This window comes from Hordeum vulgare, chromosome 2H (genome assembly GCF_904849725.1).
Source record: "Hordeum vulgare subsp. vulgare chromosome 2H, MorexV3_pseudomolecules_assembly, whole genome shotgun sequence".
NCBI classification, from domain to species: domain Eukaryota; kingdom Viridiplantae; phylum Streptophyta; class Magnoliopsida; order Poales; family Poaceae; genus Hordeum; species Hordeum vulgare.
In genome coordinates, this window is record NC_058519.1 from 441,114,285 (window position 1) to 441,135,478 (window position 21,194).

General features: G+C 44.8%; 1 protein-coding gene across 1 annotated transcript; it reads left to right on the top strand.

Annotated features, from left to right (window-relative positions):
* Positions 1-17,296: 17,296 nt before the first annotated feature.
* Positions 17,297-20,180, top strand: LOC123426572 (protein TIFY 9-like). Its single transcript, XM_045110432.1, has 5 exons — positions 17,297-17,707; positions 17,794-17,954; positions 18,999-19,089; positions 19,196-19,253; positions 19,824-20,180. The coding sequence occupies exons 1-5, from the start codon at positions 17,584-17,586 to the stop codon at positions 19,909-19,911; spliced, it is 522 nt and encodes a 173-aa protein (XP_044966367.1). The 5' UTR covers positions 17,297-17,583; the 3' UTR covers positions 19,912-20,180.
* Positions 20,181-21,194: the final 1,014 nt, after the last annotated feature.

Sequence of the window (21,194 nt, forward strand, 5' to 3'; positions counted from 1 at the left end):
ACAAGCAAGAATCATTGGAGGGATTGAGAGTAATCAAGCTCTAAGAATGTCAACAATGGAGGTAGAACAAGAGCTCAACGGATGGATAAGACCAAGGGGGAAGAAGACCCCCTTTATATAGTGGGGGAAAGAATCAGACCGTTACCCCCACTCTCTGCCCGAGCTCCAGCGGTACTACCGCTGGCACTCCAACGGTACTACCGCTGGCACTCCAACGGTACTACCGCCAGCTAGCGGTACTACCGCTGGCTGCAGCGGTACTACCGCTGGCACTCCAGCGGTACTACCGCTGGGCCCCTGGTAGTGCAAAGGCACTACCACCGCCAAGAAAGTCTTCGCAAAAAGGTCCGTCCACGAACAACCGCTAGGCAGGCAGTACTAAGCTCCTGGAGCGGTACTACCGCTGACCAGGGGCGGTACTACCGCGAGCCAGCGGTACTACCGCCAACTCTAGCGGTACTACCGCTAGGTCCAGCGGTACTACCGCTCGCCACTGAAACAGCCATAACTCTCGCATACGAGCTCCGAATCGAGCAAACCCAAGCTTGTTGGATTCAGGACGACAAGGGCTATCCAAACTCCGAAGCTCCGAATCTTAAGACCATGCGGTTATGAATATGCCAAAGATATAGAGATGTGAGATCTCTATGAATGAAGAACCGGCAAAAACTCCAACATCGAAAACATCATAGTAGATGCATATGGACTCCGTTTTCGATGAACTCGAGCTTGTCACTAAGATGACCATAAGCTCTAAAACTCACAAAGAGAAACACCAAACAAGAACCAAGAAGTATGATGCAAGGATGCAAATGGTTTGAGCTCTCAACGAACGATACGATCAAGCTACTCACTTGAGAGCCCCCCTTGTTAGAACAGCAATCTATCCTAACCAGAAAACCTATCAAGGGCAAACCTATACCTTGCACCTCGTCCTCTTGAGCTAGATGATGATGATCTTGGCTTCCTCAAGATGGACCACCTTTCTTGATTGTGTTGGCTTGATGAAGACTACTTGATTGCTCCCCCATACTCACTATGGGTGAGCCACTCTTCAGCATATCTTCACAAGTCCATTGCCACCACAATGGACGGCAAGCTTCAAGCATGCTATCTTCGTGCTGATCCACTTGAACTTGCACATCGCAATCTTGATGACGATCACAACTTGACGTCATACTCCATGGGTTGTATGAGATCTTCCCTTTGACGCAAGCCCATGGAAACACACCTAACCCCCACATAGAACTCTCACGAAGACCATGGGTTAGTACACAAACACGTAATGGACAATGCTTACCATACCATGGGGTCACTTGATCCCTCTCGGTACATCTTGTACGCTTTGTGTGTTGATCATCTTGGTTTACTCTTTGTCTGAGATCTTGATCAACCATTGATGATGATCACAACTTGACGTCATACTCCATGGGTTGTATGAGATCTTCCCTTTGACGCAAGCCCATGTAAACACACCTAACCCCCACATAGAACTCTCACGAAGACCATGGGTTAGTACAAAAACACGTAATGGACAATGCTTACCATACCATGGGATCACTTGATCCCTCTCGGTACATCTTGTACGCTTTGTGTGTTGATCATCTTGATTTACTCTTTGTCTGAGATCTTGATCAACCATGTGTCTCTATGACCATTCTTTGGATAATACCTTGAATACCATCTTGGTCATCATATAAACTCCTTGAACCCAACAGATGGACTTCAAGAAGTGCCTATGGACAAATCCATACCATGGGATCACTTGATCCCTCTCGGTACATCTTGTATGCTTTGTGTGTTGATCATCTTGGTTTACTCTTTGTCTGAGATCTTGATCAACCATGTGTCTCTATGACCATTCTTTGGATAATACCTTGAATACCATCTTGGTCATCATATAAACTCCTTGAACCCAACAGATGGACTTCAAGAAGTGCATATGGACAAATCCTATAAATGTAACTTAAGGCAACCATTAGTCCATAGGAATTGTCATCAAGTACCAAAACCACATATGGAGATATATGCTCCAACAACGCGGTTGATGTAGTGGAACATATTCGCGATCCAAATTGCAGCCCGTCCCATGATCTCATCACGATCTGTCCCGCGATCCCATCACGATCCATCCCGATCTAGTTCCAAACGGACGGCACCTCCGCGTTCAACACACATACAACTCAATGACGATCATTGCCTTCTTGATCCAACAAGAGGGGAAGAGAGGTAGATGTGTTCTCCAGCACGACGACATGGTGGTGGTGGTGGTGAACTAATCCAGCAGGGCTTCGCCAAGCTATGCCGGACTAATCTAGACGAGGGAGACAATCTATGGAGGAGAGGGCAGCACATAGCTATTTTCTAGTGAAGTTTGCCATCAAAACCTCCACTATATATAGGAGGAATAGGAGGGAGGGCTTCCTTGCCGCCTCCTCCAAGAGGAGAGGTTTGGCCGAGCCAAGGGAGGAGAGCCCTCCTCCAGTACGGTTTGGTGGAGGACTCCCTTCCTACTTGGTTTCCTCCTTCCACTTTTCCTTTTCTTTCCCTTTTGCACCTTTCACCGAAATAGCCTTATTGGGTTGGCTGCACCGGCCCACTAAGGGTTGGTGCACCACCTTTAGGCCTATTAGGTTTTCTCCCGGGTGGGTGGCCCCTCCCGGTAAAACCCCAGAACCCATTCATCACTCCCGGTACATTATCGGTAATGCCCGAAAACTTTTCGGAAGCCAAATACAACTTTCCTATATATCAATCTTTACCTCCAGACCATTCTGGAGCTCCTCGTGATGTCTGGGATCTCATCCGATACTGCGAAAAACTTTCGGCCACCAACATACATAAATCAACAATATCGAAACGTCACTGAACCTTAAGTGTGCAAACCCTACGGGTTCGAGAACTATGTGGACATGACCTGAGACACTCTCCGGTCAATAACCAATAGCGGGACCTAGATGACCATATTTGCTCCTACATATTCTATGAGGATCTTCATCGGTTGAACCTCTATGTCAAGGATTCAGTTAATCTCATAAGTTGTTCCCTTTGTCCATCGGTATGTTACTTGCCCGAGATTCGATCGTTAGTATCTCTATACCTAGTTCAATCTCGTTACCGGCAAGTCTCTTTACTCATTTTGTAATACAAGATCACGTGACTAACTCCTTAGTCACATTACTTGCAAGGCTTATTGTAGTTGTATTACCGAATGGGCCCCGAGATACCTCTCCATCAAATGGAGTGACAAATCCCAGTCTTGATTCATGCCAACCCAACAGAAACCTTCAGAGATACTTGTAGATCACCTTCATAGTCACCCACTTACGTTGCGATGTTTGATACACACAAGATATTCCTCCGGTGTTCGGGAATTGCATGATCTCATGGTCATAGGAACGGATACATTGACATGCAGAAAACAGTAGCAATAAACTGACACGATCATATGCTATGTTCATAGTTTGGGTCTTGTCCATCACATCATTCTCCTAATGATGTGATCCCGTTATCAAGTGATAATACTTGTATATGGCCAGGAAACCTTGACCATCTTTGATCAACGAGCTAGTCAACTAGAGGCTCACTAGGGACAGTGTGTTGTCTATGTATCCACACATGTATTTGAGTTTCCAACCAATACAATTCTAGCATGGATAATAAACGATTATCATGAACAAGGAAATATAATAACCAATTTATTATTGCCTCTAGGGCATATTTCCAACAAAGACATGTTGGCATTCCCAGACAATTGGAATGTTTTCGATCCCTTCAAGAGGTGACACATTTAATGCATTCAAGGCATATAGTCGTGCCTCAGCATCTCGAACAAGATGAGCATGGTAGCTTATTAACTCATTTGAATGGTGTAGGAGGTGGACGGTTTTGGTGGCACAAACAATTGAAGCCATATGATCGTTCAACCAGTCCATTCCCAGTATGAGGTCAATGTTGGAAGAATTCAATAACATGGGAGCGGCAAAGAATTCCAATCCTTCAATTTCAAGGGGGGCATTAGGGCAGACCATGGAGGGTCGACATTGGGCCGCGGGGGTGTTTACCACTATCGGGATGTTCATTTCTTCGTACTTAATGCCATGCATGAATGCAAAAATTTCCGACGTGAAGGAACGCGATGCTCCTGTATCAAACAATATAGAAGCGGGTACTAAGTTAACGAGAAGTGTACCCATCACGGTAGCAAGCTGGTCTTGAGCTTGACCCATATCAATGTTGTTGGTCTGACCACGAACGTAAGCAGGCTTGGCATGGTTGTTGCGGTTCTGACTATTGCCACTACCAGTTGAGGGAAGTGCCAACTGGTTCGGATTCTGCGTGCAATCTCTAGCACGGTGACCTGGACGGCCACACTTGAAGCACAGTCCATCCTCACGATGGGAAGGAGGAACTCGAGGCGGTGGAGCTGGAAGCCTCGGCATCCTAGGTGGTGGAGGAGGAAGACGAGGTGCAGCATAGGACGGCCTAGGAGCAGGAGCAGGTGCATGGTACATGTTGTGGGGAATCCACATCTTCTGCTTCTGTGCAGATGAGCCCCAAGATGAACCCATGTCACAGTTGCGCTTGCTGTTATCCTTGTATTCCTGCAAACCAGTTTCAACCTGAATGGCCTTGTTCTCCAAGGTGGCAAAATCAGCATAGTACTGAACAAGGAGTGCCGGCTTGATGTCAGGGTGGAGGCCATCACTTAACTTCTCCTGTGTGCGTGCATCAGTTGCAATGTCTTCTTCAGCATAGCGGGATAAGTCCAGAAATTTCCGCTGATAAGCATCCACAGTTTTGTTGCCTTGTACAAGGTTGCGGAACTCACGCTTCTTCCGGTCCATGATTCCTGAGGAATGTAGGGAGCACGGAAGGCAGCCTTGAACTCCGTACAAGTGATGACAGTTCTAGTGGGCTGAGAGCGCATGTGACTGTCCCACCATTGAGCAGCGGGACCCTTCAGAAAGTAAGCTGCAAAGTTGACATAGCTCGCCAGGGGAACATTGGAAGACTCCAGCTCATAAGCAATGTCATGGAGCCAGTCATCAGCATCAAGAGGCTAAGTTGAGCTGCGGTAGATCGCAGGGTTGAGGCGGCAGAAGTCTTGCAGGGTCATGCCTTGCTGCTGATTCATGTTCGTCCATTGGAATTGGTCCATGAGCCCTTGCATAAACTAGTCATTTAGTTCAAACTGTTGGATCATCCCAACCATATATTCACGAGGTGGGGGTGGTGGATCGTTTGCGGGGCCACGCGGGCGGCCAGCTGGTCTAACCATCCTGCTAAAATTTAACAGGGGTAGTTTAGCATAAAATAATTGCAGGGGCATTGCAGTCATTCATGAAGCAATAAAGCATGACGAAAGGAAATACCACAGATACTTCATAGTAGTCAAGTTCGACATAGAGACCCATACATAAGTTCGATTACAGACCATCGATTACAAATTTGAAATTTGGCGATAACCTGGACTCACTAGACGATAACCTGGACTCACTAGGCGGCACGCAGGCACGCGGTGGGGGGATACAACAACGAGACATAACGATAATGCTACATCAACGTCGGAGAAAACGTCTAAATCCAGGTAGCTGATAGGAGAACCTAGGGCGGGATTCTGCATCCCGTGGCGACTCATGTGCTCGTACCGCATCGAATCGATGAGCAGAGGTCCAAGTGCAGGGGTACGACCTCCAATAGTATGCCACTCAAGACCTGGTGGTAGCTCTGTCCTGCACGGGTGAAGGATGAACGGAGGGTGGATCCTCGCGTCGACTGATGGATGCAGTTGTGTCAATGAATCATAAAGATGGGTACGCGTGACGTACAGCTCCATGGTCTGAGCTCGGAAGGCACGATCCAGCGCCTCCATGTATTGCACCGAGACCTGTGGGTCGTAGCGACGCCTCACCTAGGGGGTACACACAACGACGTAGAACTGGTCGTTGCGCTCCCGAACGCGAGCAACGTAGGCAGTGAGATCAGATCCAGTCTCGTCCCTAGTAGGAACATACGGGATTTATATGAATGCAGTCTCCTCCAGGCAAGGGTGCGCTCCACGTAGGCAGGTGATAGCGAAATAGGCATAGACGGCCATATCGATCGGCAACCCAACACCGCAGAAGGTGTGGAGCTTGTTGGTGGAGATGTCCATCCGATCGAAGATGCGAACCTCAGCCTGGTACTGGTACTGGTTGAACTCGCGGAAGTCCTCGTACACAGTGTACTCGGGGTACCATTGATATCCCAACCTCGTCAATAGGTCCACCAGAATGGCCGGGAACCCAGTCATATCGATAGCATAGTGAGGCGTACAAGCTGCCTCGCGGGATGCAGCTGAGAAGGAAAATTCAACGATGTCAAATGACAGTGTGTGTAACATATTATCACAAGAACAACAGTAGATAATCCATCTCTCCGAGTCGATGTGATTAAGAGAACCTAATGTTAGAGTTAGCAAAATCTTTAACCCGAAAGAGAAGAGAGATCAGAACCCAGAGTATAGAAAAGGACTAAAAGATACTAACGCCACCTGATTGAGATGTGGGCCCATAAGCCACACAATAATGTTAGTAAAAGTTTTTCAAATAATAGACTCAACTTCGGCCAAGGAATTGAAAGTGGGCTACCTACAGGCAGTCGGCTCTTTTACCAACTTGTGATGCCCTCGATTTGATCGTACGCTAATCATACATGCAAATGCGTACGACCAAGCTCAAGGACTCACGGGAAGATATCACAACACAAGTCTAGACACAAATAAAAACAATACCATCTTCATATTACAAGTTAGGGGCCACGAGGGCTAGAATACACAAGTTCGATAAACACACGAGTCAGCGAAAGCAACAAATATCTGAGTAGAGACATGAAATATGATAATGCCTTAGAGAAGGCTAGCACAAAAGATACATCAATCGAATGAGGCGATGCCTCCTGTCTGGGAACCTCCTAAACTACTCCTGGTCTTCAGCGGCCTCCACGTAGTAGTAGGCACCGTCGGGGTAGCAGACGTCATCGGTGGGATACGCCATCTCCTGGGCTCCATCATCTGGTCGCATCAACGAATTAAAGGAACAAGGGGGAGCAAAGCAACACTGAGTACTCATCCAAATTACTCGCAAGACTGACATCAGAACTATGCTAAGTATGCATCAGTATCAAAGGGAAGGGGTTATATGTGGAGTGACTGTAGCAATGCGAGAATAGAGAGAGGGGACTAGTCCTATCGAAGACTAGCATCTTCAGGGGTCTTGCAGCAATTGACGAGAGTAGAGCAAGCGGCACAAATAAAGATTCATATTGTTGCAGCAATATTAATTAAGGTCACGCCCAGAGATTCTTCCCCGACTCCCTGTGAGGAAGCAATCGCTGAGCAACATTCCAGTTAAGTAACAGTTCTAGTTGTATAAGATCGGGGAACAACTCCAAGTCATCCTGTAACCATGGACACGGCTATCCGAATAGTTAATTTTCATCCCTGCAGGGGTGCACCATCTTACCCATCACGCTTCATAAACTCTGGATAGACACACTTTCGAGGGTCATGCTCGGCCTCGAAACATCAACACGTTGCAGCCCTGCCTAGGCTCAATAGAGAATCCAGCCCGCTAGTCTAACCCCTAAGCGCGCAGGGTTCACGGGCACATCACCCATTGTGCTCCTGCATGTTGCGAGGGCGTCCGATGTTAGTCCTCGCACCTCTTATACAAGAACGATGATTATCCAAACCACTCGGCCGCGCATCGCTCCATTGCTGACGTCTCAAGTGTTGGGGAACGTAGTAATTTCAAAAAAAACCTACGTCACACAAGGATCTATCTATGGAGAAACCAGCAACAAGCAAAGGTGTAGAGCATCTTCATACCTTTGAAGATTGCTAAGCGAAAGATTTGCTAGAACGCGGTTTATGGAGTCGTACTCGTAGCGATTCAGATCGCGGTGGATTCCGATCTAAGTGTCGAACAACGGTGCCTCTGCGTTTAACACACGTGCAGCCCGGTGACGTCTCCGATGCCTTGATCCAGCAAGGAGGGAGGAGCGGTTGAGGGAGAGCTCCGGCAGCACGACAGTGTGGTGACGGTGGAGCTGCGTGGTACTCCGGCAGGGCTTCGCCAATCTCTACAGAGGACGAGGACGAGGACGAGGAGGGCTGCGCCGTGGAGAGGTGGAATTGTGTTGTTTGCAGCCCCAAAACTCTCCACTCTATATAGGAGGAGAGAGAGGAGGGTGCCCACACCTAGGGTTTCCACCCTAGGTGGTGCGGCATACCTAGATGGGCAAGGGGGTGGCGGCCAAAGGTGGAGGAGGTGGCGCCCTAGGGTGGCTTGCCACCCAAGTAAAGCCCACCACGCCTAGGGTTAGCCCACCCTCCCTTTCTTGCACCTTGGGCTGATTGTGCGTGGCGCACCAGCCCACCTAGGGGCTGGTTCCCATCCACTTTTGGCCCACATACCCCTTCGGGGCTGGTGGCCCTTCCCTGTGGACCAACGGAACCCTTCCGGTGGTCCCGGTACATTACCGGTCATCCCCGAAACACTTCCGGCAATCAAATCTCCACTTTCTATATATCAATCTTTACCTCCGGACCATTCTGGAGCTCCTCGTGACGTTCGAGATCTCATCCGGGCCTCCGAAAAACCTTCGGTAACCACGTACACTATTTCCATTACAACCCTAGCGTCATAAAACCTTAAGTGTGTAGACCCAACGGGTTCGGGAACCATGCAGACATGACCGAGACACCTCTCCAGTCAATAACCAACAGAGGGGTCTAGATATCCATGTTGGCTCCCACATGTTCCACGATGATCTCATCGGATGAACCACGATGTCGGGGATTCAATCAATCACGTATGCAATTCCCTTTGTCTACCGATATGATACTTGCCTGAGATTCGATCGTCGGTATCCCTATACCATGTTCAATCTCATTACTGGCAAGTCTCTTTACATGTTCTGCAACACGTCATCCCATGGCTAACTCCTTAGTCACATTGAGCTCAGTATGATGATGCATTATCGAGTGGGCCCAGAGATACCTCTCCGTCACACGGAGTGACAAATCCCAATCTAGATTCGTGCCAACTCAACAGACACTTTCAGAGATACATGTAGTGCACCTTTATAATCACCCAGTTACGTTGTGACGTTCAATACACCCAAAGCACTCCTACGGTATCCGGGAGTTGCACAATCTCATGGTCTAAGGAAATGATACTTGACATTAGAAAAGATTTAGCAGACGAACAATACGATCTAGTGCTATGCTTAGGGTTGGGTCTTGTCCATCACATCATTCTTCTAATGATGTGATCCCGTTATCAATGACATCCAATGTCCATGATCATCTATTGATCAACGAGCTAGCCAACTAGAGGCTCACTAGGGACACATTGTGATCTACATATTCACACATGTATTACAGTTTCTGGTTAATACAATTATAGCATGAATAATAGACAATTATCATGAACTAGGAAATATAATAATAACCACTTTATTATTGCCTCTAGGGCATATTCCCAACATCAAGAGCTTCGGCTGATACCATGACGCCGAGTACCCATAACTTCTCCCACGTCGACGCTGATTGCGAAAAGGTCTACAACCAACCAGATCAAATACCCAAATCCATTAGCATTTTAATTAACACATCATCACATCCATGCGGGAATCCACCCGCAACACACCCTTCATCAAGTTCCTGGTAATAAGGTCAAGTAGTTGTGCGGCTGTAACATCAGAGGGATCCGAGGTATCACCCTCGATGGATTCTAAACGATGTAACTGTCAAGGTGGCCAAGGAGGAATCACCCTCGATGGACCACACCTGATGGGTTGTACGACAAAGTCATTTATCGGAGGTGGTGAAGGAGGAATCACCCTCGAGAACCACCACTGGTCAACTACACTATTGAGCTAACATCAGGAGTACGTATCGAGGTGTCACCCTCAGTAATCGATAGTAGCTCTACAGTGTCGTACAACTAAGGGGGGTGGGTGTTGTGATGGGTCTTGGCTCGCCGATGAGATGACGAGGCTTGATGAGATGATTGGACTAATGGTCAAAGGGGATCACTCATCCACCTATACTAAGCAGTTTAAAGTGTGGTACAGTAAGGTAGTAGTTCATCAAAAACAGGCTATGCATCAGATATAGGAGCTAACTACAAAAGTAGAAAAATCTAATGCAAGCATGAGGGAGAAAAAATAGGAGATATAAGAATAATCAAGGGGGTTTGCTTGCCTTGTTGCTCTGTGGCAAAGGGCTAGTCGTTAGGAGGGTAGTCGTACCCGGTAGCAGCGTCAATCCCGGGGTCTACCGGTAAGAAGAGGGGGAAGAAATAAATAAATATAATGCACACATGCAACACAACGCATGACATGGCAATATGCAGGGCTAGGCATGAGCTAACGCATTATCACCTGTCATGGACGGATCGGGAAAATATGTGATGATATTTCCCGGGTTTGTGGCTACTGCCGGACAGGCGAAACGGATGGAAAAGTTCCATGTTCGCTATGATAGACACATGACAAACGAACGGATAGCGTATCCTGGTTCGTCTCGTTTTTTTATCAACTTTCATGTACAAATTATTTTCATCGGGATTACGGATTATTTTATATTATTTTTAAATTTTTATTAATATTCAGAAATTAAATATATTTGTTTTAATTCAAATAATCATTTATGACATGAGCATGATGTCATGCTGACATCAGCAGTCACCAGTGAGTTGACTAGTCAACTCTGACTAGCGGGTCTCATACGTCATACCCAGATTTATAATTTGGTTTGATTAATAATTAAATATATTAGTTTAAGGGGGTGGGACCCACATGTCATACACTACTTAAGTTAATTAACTAACACATTTAACTTAAGTATATTAGGTTTATTTAACCTAATTAAATAGGCACATCAATTACCCTAATTAATTACTATAATTAAATTAGATAGAATTACTTTGGGGATTTAATTAATAATCTAATTAATTGATTAACCAATTAATTAATTAACTATTTAATAATTACTTTTAAATTCTTTTTTATACTTTTTTGTTAAGGGGCATTGGGCCCCTTGTCTTTCACAAGGGAAGGGGTAAATTGGCCCCAAAGCAACTAATCACAGGGGGACTAAACCCGCCTCTTTTTAGGGAAAAGGGGTCGGGGCATGGCCAACGGGCGGGGCAACAATCGTGTGGCCGGAGGCAGAGGCGATGCAGCGAGGTGGTGCGGTGGCCGGAAGGCCAGGGGGTGCGCGAGGGCACGTGTGGGTGCGCGCACGATGGCCGTTCAGGCGGGGGGGCGCGGTCGGTCAGCCTTGTCACTCGGGTATTTTTGTTATTTCGGTTCGGGTAGTTCGGTTTATGGGTAATTCGGGTATTCAAAAATGGGAACCAAAATTATTTCTGCCAAAAAAATACCCAAACCCAAATTACCCAAAATTTTGGTTCGGGTAATTCGGGTACCCAAAATACCCAAAATATTCTAAGCATACATCAACTTTTGAAATGAATACCTCGGATAGTATGGGTATTTTTGGTAATATGAGTATTTTAGTTAGTATGGGTAACAAGTTAGTATAATAATAGCATGAAAATTTTGGACACTATGAATAATTTGGGTAGTATGGGTAGTTCGGGTTTTCCACACTAGAACCCGAACCCTAACCCAAAAACGGAATAGTCAAGAAATGAGAACCGAACCCTTACCTGATACCCGAATTACCCAACAATTCAGGTAATTCGGTTCGGTTCGGGTTCGGGTAGCGGGTTCGGGTACCCAAACGCCCAAGGTGAGCGGTCGGGGCCGGAGTTGCGGGGACCGCCGGAGCGAAGGGTGAGGTCGCCGGGAGGCACCGGCGATGGATCCGGTCGGAGGGGAGGAAGAGGAGGGGTGGCCGGAGCTGGGGGAAGAGAAAGGGAGGACCCCGGTGGCTCACCATCGTGCAGGGGAGGCAGAGGCTCGGTGAAGGTCGGGGCGGTGCGGATGGCGGGAAGGAGGCGGTCGGAGGGGGGCGGCGAAGGTCGGCTCGACCGACAGAGGATGTCGGACCCGGTCGGGGCCGGTCGAGGCGCGAGGGTCGGGGCGAGGTGGCCAGCCGCCAAGGAGGGTGAGAGCCACGGGGTGAGGGAGAGAAGTGAGGTGGGTTATGGTTACACAGGGTGGGGAGGGGCTTTTATACTCGAGGGGTATAATGGGTTGGTGGGCCGATGGGTGGGGGACTAGCCGGCCCGATGGGCTGGCCGATTGGGAGAGGCCAGGTTGGACCTCGGCCCAAGGGGATGGGGCTTTATTTCTTTTTATTTATGTTTTCCTTTTTGCTTTCTATTTTATTTTATTTCATGTTTTCTTTTATAGCGGCAACTTTATTTTATTTTATTTGGCTAACAAATGACTTTTGTAAACTATGAGATTCAGCCACATAATTACTTTGCACTATTTGGCACTACCTCAAAAAGTATTGGGGATTTATTTAAAACATTTTGTATTCCATAATTTAGAAAAGGCCTTTTAAATAATGTTTTGTCCATGTTTTATTTATTTTGAGGCACCAAAATTATTTAAAAAAATGGTTGCAATTTTATAATTACTTAGGAATTATTTGTAACCTAAGCATGATTTTGTTTCCATGTTTGACAAAATATTTACACCACCTATTAACTGAATTTTGAATTTCAACAGGAATTTGAAATGAGATATGAAGTTTAAAATGATCAAGCACTCTTTAGCAAAATGATTAGACATTGATCATGGTCATCATTGTAGCTTAATTACAATGATCACTATAGCATAATCCGGGGATGTCAGAGGGGTGAGAGGGGATAACGGTTGGATTTTCTTTCCCACTATATAAAGGAGGTCTTCTTCCCCAAGAAGACCTAGTCTCCTAACCCTAAGCTCCACTGTTGCTCCAAGCTCCATTTTCGCCCGATCTCTCTCCATAACCAACAAAACATGTTGATCTTCTAGGGTTTGCTTGAGAGGGCCTCGATCTACACTTCTACCAAAAGAAAATTGATTCCTCCCACTAATCCCTTGCGGATCTTGTTACTCTTGGCTGTTTGAGCACCCTAGATGGTTGAGGTCACCTCAGAGCCACAATCCATTGTGATGAAGCTTCATGATGTTGTTGGAAGCCCCCAATTAAGTTGTGCAGATTGCTCCAACCTTATTTGTAAAGGTTCGATCACCACCTTCAAGAGCTCCACTAGTGGAATCACGACATCTCGCATTGAATGAGGACGTGAGAAGAATATGATGACATTTTATTAAAGGTTTTTCCATCAATTGCTTTGCATAGAAGAGTGTTAGAAGCAAAAATAGGATGTATAAATTATTTAATATTAATATGGCTTTTGTTAGTGCTTTAACTGTTTGTTTTTTCATTATATTAAATATATTTTTATGTGTATATTAGGTGCCCTCGGGTTTTAGTTCTTCCTCATGTCCCTGAAATCTCAGGAGCGGCCATCTTCTTCAAGCATGGAGGTACTTCTACAAAGCTCACCTCAAGCTCCTTAAACACAAGATAAGGGACAAGCACGTAGAGCATTCTCATCAGTGGGTAGCGAAAAATATGTAGTAATGAACTAATGATGAGTTCCCCTTTCCCTATATTTTTGTTTTTCTTTCTTTACTTCTCCCATTTGTACATGGGAAAAGTTTACGTTCAGACGGCGGATCTCATGCGAGCGATCCGCCGGCTCCTCAGTGCGACGCGTGTTTCTTTTTCTGTAACTTGTGTTGTAAAATTTTCCTCCGCAACAATACACACATTTCAAAACATAAAACGAAGAAAAACTGGAAATATTTTCTGCAACATTGTCTATGTTGCAAAAAAAAATTCAAAACAGCACACATGTTGCAAAAATATAAAATCCGCAACACAATCTGTGTTGCAAAAAAGTTTTGCAATATAATCTCTGTTGCATAAAAATTTCGTAACACAATCTCTATTATAAATGTTTCTACAACAAGGTCTTTGTTGCAGAACAGAAGAAATGATCATCTCGCCATATCCTACGGCTCGCGAGGCGGCAGATCTTTTAAAAAGATCCGCCGACCGACGCATAGCAGTCCCCTTTATACATACTATCAATACATGAAAAATTACCGTAAAACAATTGTTCTACGGTTTGTAGGTAAAAAGCAAAGAAAGAAACTCAGCACAAACCAAAAACAAACTTTTTCTTGAATTAACCAAAAACAAACTTGTAAACCCAGAACACACGACCTAAATATTGCAGCCGCATTTTTTTCAGTCGAGCAGCCACATCCACATCACCTCAGAGCCACAATCCATTATGATGAAGCTTCATGATGTTGTTGGGAGCCTCCAATTAAGTTATGCAGATTGCTCCAACCTTATTTGTAAAGGTTCGATCACCACCTTCAAGAGCTCCACTAATGGAATCACGACATCTCGCATTGAATGAGGACGTGAGAAGAATATGATGACATTTGATTAAAGGTTTTTCCACCAATTGCTTTGCATAGAAGAGTGTTAGAAGAAAAAAATAGGATGTATAAATTATTTAATATTAATATGGCTTTTGTAAGTGCTTTAATTGTTTGTTTTTCCATTATATATCAAATATTTTTTGATGTGTATATTAGGTGCCCTCGGGTTTTAGTTCTTCCTCACGCCCCTGAAATCTGAGGAGCGGCCATTTTCTTCAAGCATGGAGGTACTTCTACAAAGCTCACCTCAAGCTCCTTAAACACAAGATAAGGGACAATCATGTAGAGCATTCTGATCAGTGGGTAGCGAAAAATATGTAGTAATGAACTAATGATGAGTTCCCCTTTCCCTATATTTTTGTTTTTCTTTCTTTACTTCTCCCGTTTGTATATGGGAAAAGTTTACGTTGAGCTCGCGGATCGCATGCGAGCGATCCGCCGGCTCCTCACTGTGACGCGTGTTTTTTTTTCTGTAACTTCTGTTGCAAAATTTTCCTCCGCAACAATACACACGTTGTAAAACATAAAAACGAAGAAAAACTGGAAATATTTTCTGCAACATTATCTATGTTGCAAAAAAAATTCCAAACAGCACACATGTTGTAAAAATATAAAATTCGCAACACAATCTCTGTTGCAAAAAAAAATTGCAATATAATCTGTGTTGCACAAAAATTTCGTAACACAATCTCTATTCTAAATGTTTCTGCAACAAGGTCTTCGTTGCAGAACAGGAGAAATGGTCATCTCGCCATATCCTACGGCTCGCGAGGCGGCGGATCTTTTAAAAAGATCCGCCGACCGACGCATAGCAGTCCCCTTTGTACATACTATCAATACATGAAAAATTACCGTAAAACAATTGTTCTACGGTTTGCAGGTAAAAAAACAAAGAAAGAAACTCAGCACAAACCAAAAACAAACTTTTTCTTGAATTAACCAAAAACAAACTTGTAAACCCAGAACACACGACCTAAATATAGCAGCCGCATTTTTTCAGTCGAGCAGCCACATCCACATCACGTGAGAGCCACAATCCATTGTGGTGAAGCTTCATGATGTTGTTGGGAGCCTCCAATTAAGTTGTGCAGATTGCTCCAACCTTATTTGTAAAGGTTCGATCACCACCTTCAAAAGCTCCACTAGTGAAATCACGACATCTCGCATTGAATGAGAATGTGAGAAGAATATAATAACATTTGATTAAAGGTTTTTCCATCAATTGCTTTGCATAGAAGAGTGTTAGAAGAAAAAATAGGATGTATAAATTATTTAATATTAATATGGCTTTTGTTAGCTCTTTAACTGTTTGTTTTTTCATTATATTAAATAATTTTTTGATGTGTATATTAGGTGCCCTCGGGTTTTAGTTCTTCCTCACGCCCCTAGAATCTCAGGAGCGGCCATCTTCTTCAAGCATGGAGGTACTTCTACAAAGCTCACCTCAAGCTCCTTAAACACAAGATAAGGGACAAGCGTGTAGAGCATTCTGATCAGTGGGTAGCGAAAAATATGTAGTAATGAACTAATGATGAGTTCCCCTTTCTCTATTTTTGTTTTTCTTTCTTTACTTCTGCCCTTTGTACATGGGAAAGTTTACGTTCAGCCGGCGGATCGCATGCGAGCGATCCGTCGGCTCCTCAGTGTGACGCGTGTTTCCTTCTGTATAACTTTTGTTGCAAAATTTTCCTTCACAACAATACACACGTTGCAAAACATAAAAACGAAGAAAATTGGAAATATTTTCTGCAACATTTTCTATGTTGCAAAAAGAAAAAATTGAAACAGCACACATGTTGCAAAAATATAAAATCCGCAACACAATCTCTGTTGCAAAAAAGTTTTGCAATATAATCTTTGTTGCACAAGAATTTCGTAACACAATCTCTATTATAAATGTTTCTGCAACAAGGTCTTTGTTGCAGAACAAAAGAAATGGTCATGTCGCCATATCCTACGGCTCGCGAGGCGGCGGATCTTTTAAAAAAAATCCGCCAACCGACCCATAGCAGTCCCCTTTGTACATACTATTAATACATGAAAAATTACCGCTATTCTACGGTTTGCAGGTAAGAAAAACAAAGAAAGAAACTCAGCACAAACCAAAAACAAACTTGTATACCCAGAACACACGACCTAAATATAGCAGCCGCATTTTTTTCAGTCGAGCAGCCACATCCACATCAAGCTCGATCTACAGAATCACGAAGGTTGCACCGCATCCACATGCGTTTTTCTTCCTTTCCCGCTCAATCTCGTGACTCCCTTTCATTTCCTCCCAAGATCAGGATGCGAGGATCCCGTGCGCAAATCCACGTGTTAAACGAGCCCAACCAGACGCGCGCGCTAGCGCGTGATTGCCCAGCAGCAGTCAGTGATGGAGAAGAAGCGCTGAATCGGCCACACTACTACTCCTGGTAAATAAAAGGAAAAGAAAGGGACTCGGTGACCAGATCGCGGCGCGGCGCACGCTGTCGGCTCAAACCGGGCACCGGCGTGGGAAGTTTCTCCGCGAGGAAGCAACCCAATTCCCGCTCGTGGCTTAATAATTTCCATTGCCATTGCGTCCCATCAGCCGCGTGCCCATTCACACGCTTCTTCCGACGGACGGAAGACGTGCGCGTCTGCCCATTCCCACTCGTCACGAGCTGTTGGATTTATTTGTTTCTTTGACATGAGCTGTTGGAGTTGTTGGCACCACACGCGGCGACTGATTGGTGGAGGATCCATCCATCCCATTGTTTCGTGTAAATCAAATAAATTACTACTGCCGACGGAGACGGAGGGGTGGGTCGGTCGCTTTCTCGCCGATCGCCATCTAGCTAGCCACCTTTCGCGCGTTCCTACCTGCGCTGCCCAGCAATGGGACTTCATTTGATTTGAGAGACGGCGATCGACGACGACATGGGTCGTGGACTCATGCAGCGGTAGCTCCACACCGGCGACCAGTAGCCCCTAGCTCTCGTTTTATATATAAACCGTGCGCGCCTTAGCCCTCGCACTCCCGATCGAGCGTAACAACAACTCCGCCGGCCCATTGCCCATAGCCACTCCAGACGATCGACCCGCGCGCGGGGCCGCCGTACGTACTCGAGCTTGGAATCGAGCATGTCGTCGAGAGCGCCGCCGGTGGAGCTCGACTTCCTCGGCCTCCGCGCCGCTGCCCTCGGCGAGCAACGCGGCAAGAACACCGGCTCATCCTCCTCCTCCTCCTCCTTGTCGTCCATCCGAGGTCCGAATGTCATATCCCTGCCTCTTTGTGTGCCTGTGTATGCGCGCGTGAATGCTGACTGGAACTGCATGGATGCGTGCGTGCAGGGATGGAGACGAGCGCAATAGCGAGGATAGACCCCCAGCTGCTGCGCCGCGTCGTCGTCCCCCGCTCGCCGGCGACGACGGAAGAGGCGCCTGCGGCTCCCAGTCCCATGACGGTCTTCTACAACGGCTCCGTTGCCATCTTCGATGTCTCCCACCACAAGGTGATTAATTATTACCAATCTCCGCGCCTCTTCCATTTGCTTAGTATTTCTCTTCATTAATTACACTCTCAACTTCGATACGAGATGTACCTAACAGCAATTACAATAAGGTACAGTCAGGCTATAATAATTAAAATACTATATTTTTGCTGAGTTGGATGAGAGAGAAGAGGAAAGAGAAGTGAAACGGGCTCTTCGTGAAGAGCCAGCTCTAGCACGTGCTCCTAGGTGCTTTGTGAAAATGAAAGGTGGGCTATATATGATAAAAATAGTACTATTTTATAGCTAACTATTGTACACGCTAGCTATAAGATGGGCTATAAGACTGTTTATAGCCAGCAGTTGGCTATACTATTAACCATGCTCTAAGGCTGGTCATAGTGGAGAGTATCATATAATAGTATCATGCATATGATACTATCGTATGATACTACCTTTATAGTGTTTAGTATTATAAACTAGTACTCGACTAACAAACTATCATATATAACCTCATTTATTAACATGCATGACACATAGTAGCATAGCATTTAACATGTTACGGTATCTACCTATGTTACTCTAACTCTCTTTCATCTTTAATTGTGTGCCACATTAACATGTTTGTTAGTTTCAAAAACATGATACTACCTAAGTTACTCCCACTATGGCCAGCCTAAGGGTCAGTTTTTTTTGATAGCATTTTTGGGTTTCTAGAATAAGTTGTCCCCTACCCAGCTTATTTTAGAAGCTCAACTAAAAATATTTTTTTAAAGCCTACTAGTAAAGTCTTAATTAATAGGCTTTAAAAAAATAAATTTGGTTGGGCTTATAGAATAAGCTGGGTAAGGGGCAACTTATTTCAGCTTATGTTAAAAGCTAGCAAAAGAACTGACCCTAAAAGCACTGTCCGATGTCCAATTTCCAAAAATGAACTTGCATATTTCTTTTGGTTAGAGAGAATTAATGTATATATGCATATAAAAGTAAGCACATGTAGCAGATGTATGTTATCAAATTCATATACTGATGTGGCCTTGGACATCTGATCAAATATTTTGACAGGCAGAAGCTATAATGCAGATGGCAAGGGACGTAACGTTGGCAGAAAGGCGTGACCTTGGCAACAATACACCTGTTGGAAATTCAAGCAAAGGTTTGTTTAAATAATAACTCATCATGAGCAAACAAAAAATTAAAAAAAAAGTTCGTTGGACGCTTTATAAAGTCGTTGCTTACAATTCTAATATTCATGCTTGCAGACATACCACTGGCAAGAACAAAGTCGTTGCAGCAGTTCCTCGTGAAGCGTAAAGAGAGGTAAACAAACAATATTCTATATGTATATAGGAATTATGTTCTGGCCAAATAATATCAGTTTGTTTCCATGGACAAAACCACAAGGTTAAAGTAATACCAGTACGTACGTAGTTTCTTGTTCTGAAACAAAGTTAAAAGTGCAGGATTAGTTGCTCTCTTTGAACATTCCACATGATGAGAAGAAAAAAATGTCGAAACCGTACGTGTGGGTCCTTGAGCGACCTTGATCGATCGGAGACCACGTTTTTGTTGCGATCGACAGCGGTCGTAATTAAGCTAGCATGCGCATACATAGTTGACTGAGGGTGACATCTCGATCGACATCAACGACCAATTTGATGGACCGACACCTACCAAATCAAACACCACGATTGATCTGCTCACCCAAATCGAGGAAAGCTAATATTTGGTTCGATCGTGAGTATGCATGCACGTATCATCTTTGCCTTCTTCTTTTTCCGTGAGAATATGTCAAAAAGTTGTACTCCAAATCTTCTGGACTGTACGTACGTGTTGACCTAACCAATTCGCCACCCAACTCATCATGCGTGCGGTTGTTTAAACGTGCAGGTTGACCCGCATGGGTCCATACCATCCCGGCGCCACCACCATCAGCGGCAGCTCTCTTGGTGTGAAGAAGGAAGCGGAAGCAGCCTAGCTAGCTTCTGGGCTTGACTGATTAGCTTGATGTTCATTTGGTGCTCTTGATTATAGGGTATAGCTAATTGTTCCGGTGATTACCGGTGTATATTCATGTGTGTGGAAATGGAACTAGGGCCCCGCTTGGTTCACGTGTATTTATATACACTTGTATTTATTTTACAGGTGTATAATACTGGTCTTATTTGATTTTTAACTTGAAAGAAAAACGACCAGTGGAGGTCTGTATATTTTACACCGGTATTGAACTAAGAAACGTCAATCCAATCACGGCCTCGGAGTAGTAGCACTCCAATAGTATAGATGCGTGCAATAGAATTTGGTAGCGGTGGCTTAAGTTTGATCGATGCGCTTTCTTACAAATGAATAAATTAAGTTTAGGGATGTAATAGATAATTAATTTTGCATGCACTCATGCATATTTATGTACGTACTCGCTACGTTCTTGAATATAAGTTTTTTGTAAAGACTTCATTACAAATTATACATACAAAGCAAAATGAGTAAATTTATATTTTAAAGGTATGTCTATATACATCCGTATGTAGTTCATAGTAAAAAATTTAAAATGACTTATACTTAGCAACGAAAAAAGTGTAACACTATTTTCAGATGATGCAGATCATTTGTCTTCGTTTCAAGAAAATATAAAAAAATGTTCTGTCATATATCATTTTTTTCAGGTGGTTGCAACCCTGTACAGCCGTTGGGAGATACTTCGTCTGTAATGATCTAAATACTCTTATATTTCTTTATGGAGAGTACCCTCTATTTTTCTTTTTGTTAACTAACGAAGGAACGAGGTATGCATCATATATTGCCCGGTGACAGCCTAGACCCTAGAGGTGCCTAAACAAGCAAACGCGGCCGGCCGGCAAAGCTACCATGCTGTTTCGTGGAACAATCAAATATGCGCGCGCCGCACGAGGTGGTTTAGATCACGCGCATTATTCCACGCGCAAGACAGAAGTAGGTGGGTGTGATACCTCTGCCTCTGGTACGGTGGACTGGACCATCGCGTTCTGAGCGAAACGTACCTACTCGTGCCCGATCGATGGTCTCTTGTACGCAGGCCAGTATAGATTGTGATTAAGTTGTAGTACCAGTCTAGATTGTGATTAAGTTGTGCCCAATGTCTTCTGTCAAAAAAAAAAAAAAAGTTGTGCCCAATGTCAGTCGACACGTAGATGCAGGTCCGCCGTGAAAACATGCAACAAGAATCTGGACCTAGATGAAACACACAAATCCACCACTTCGTGCATTTAGCCCCTACTAGAATAT

Coding starts and splice junctions, on each gene's coding strand:
- LOC123426572 (XM_045110432.1), top strand. CDS start 17,584: ATGTCGTCGAGAGCGCCGCCGGTGGAGCTCGACTTCCTCGGCCTCCGC. Junction 17,955..18,998: donor TCGATGTCTCCCACCACAAG/GTGATTAATTAT, acceptor ATATTTTGACAG/GCAGAAGCTATAATGCAGAT. Junction 19,090..19,195: donor TGTTGGAAATTCAAGCAAAG/GTTTGTTTAAAT, acceptor TCATGCTTGCAG/ACATACCACTGGCAAGAACA.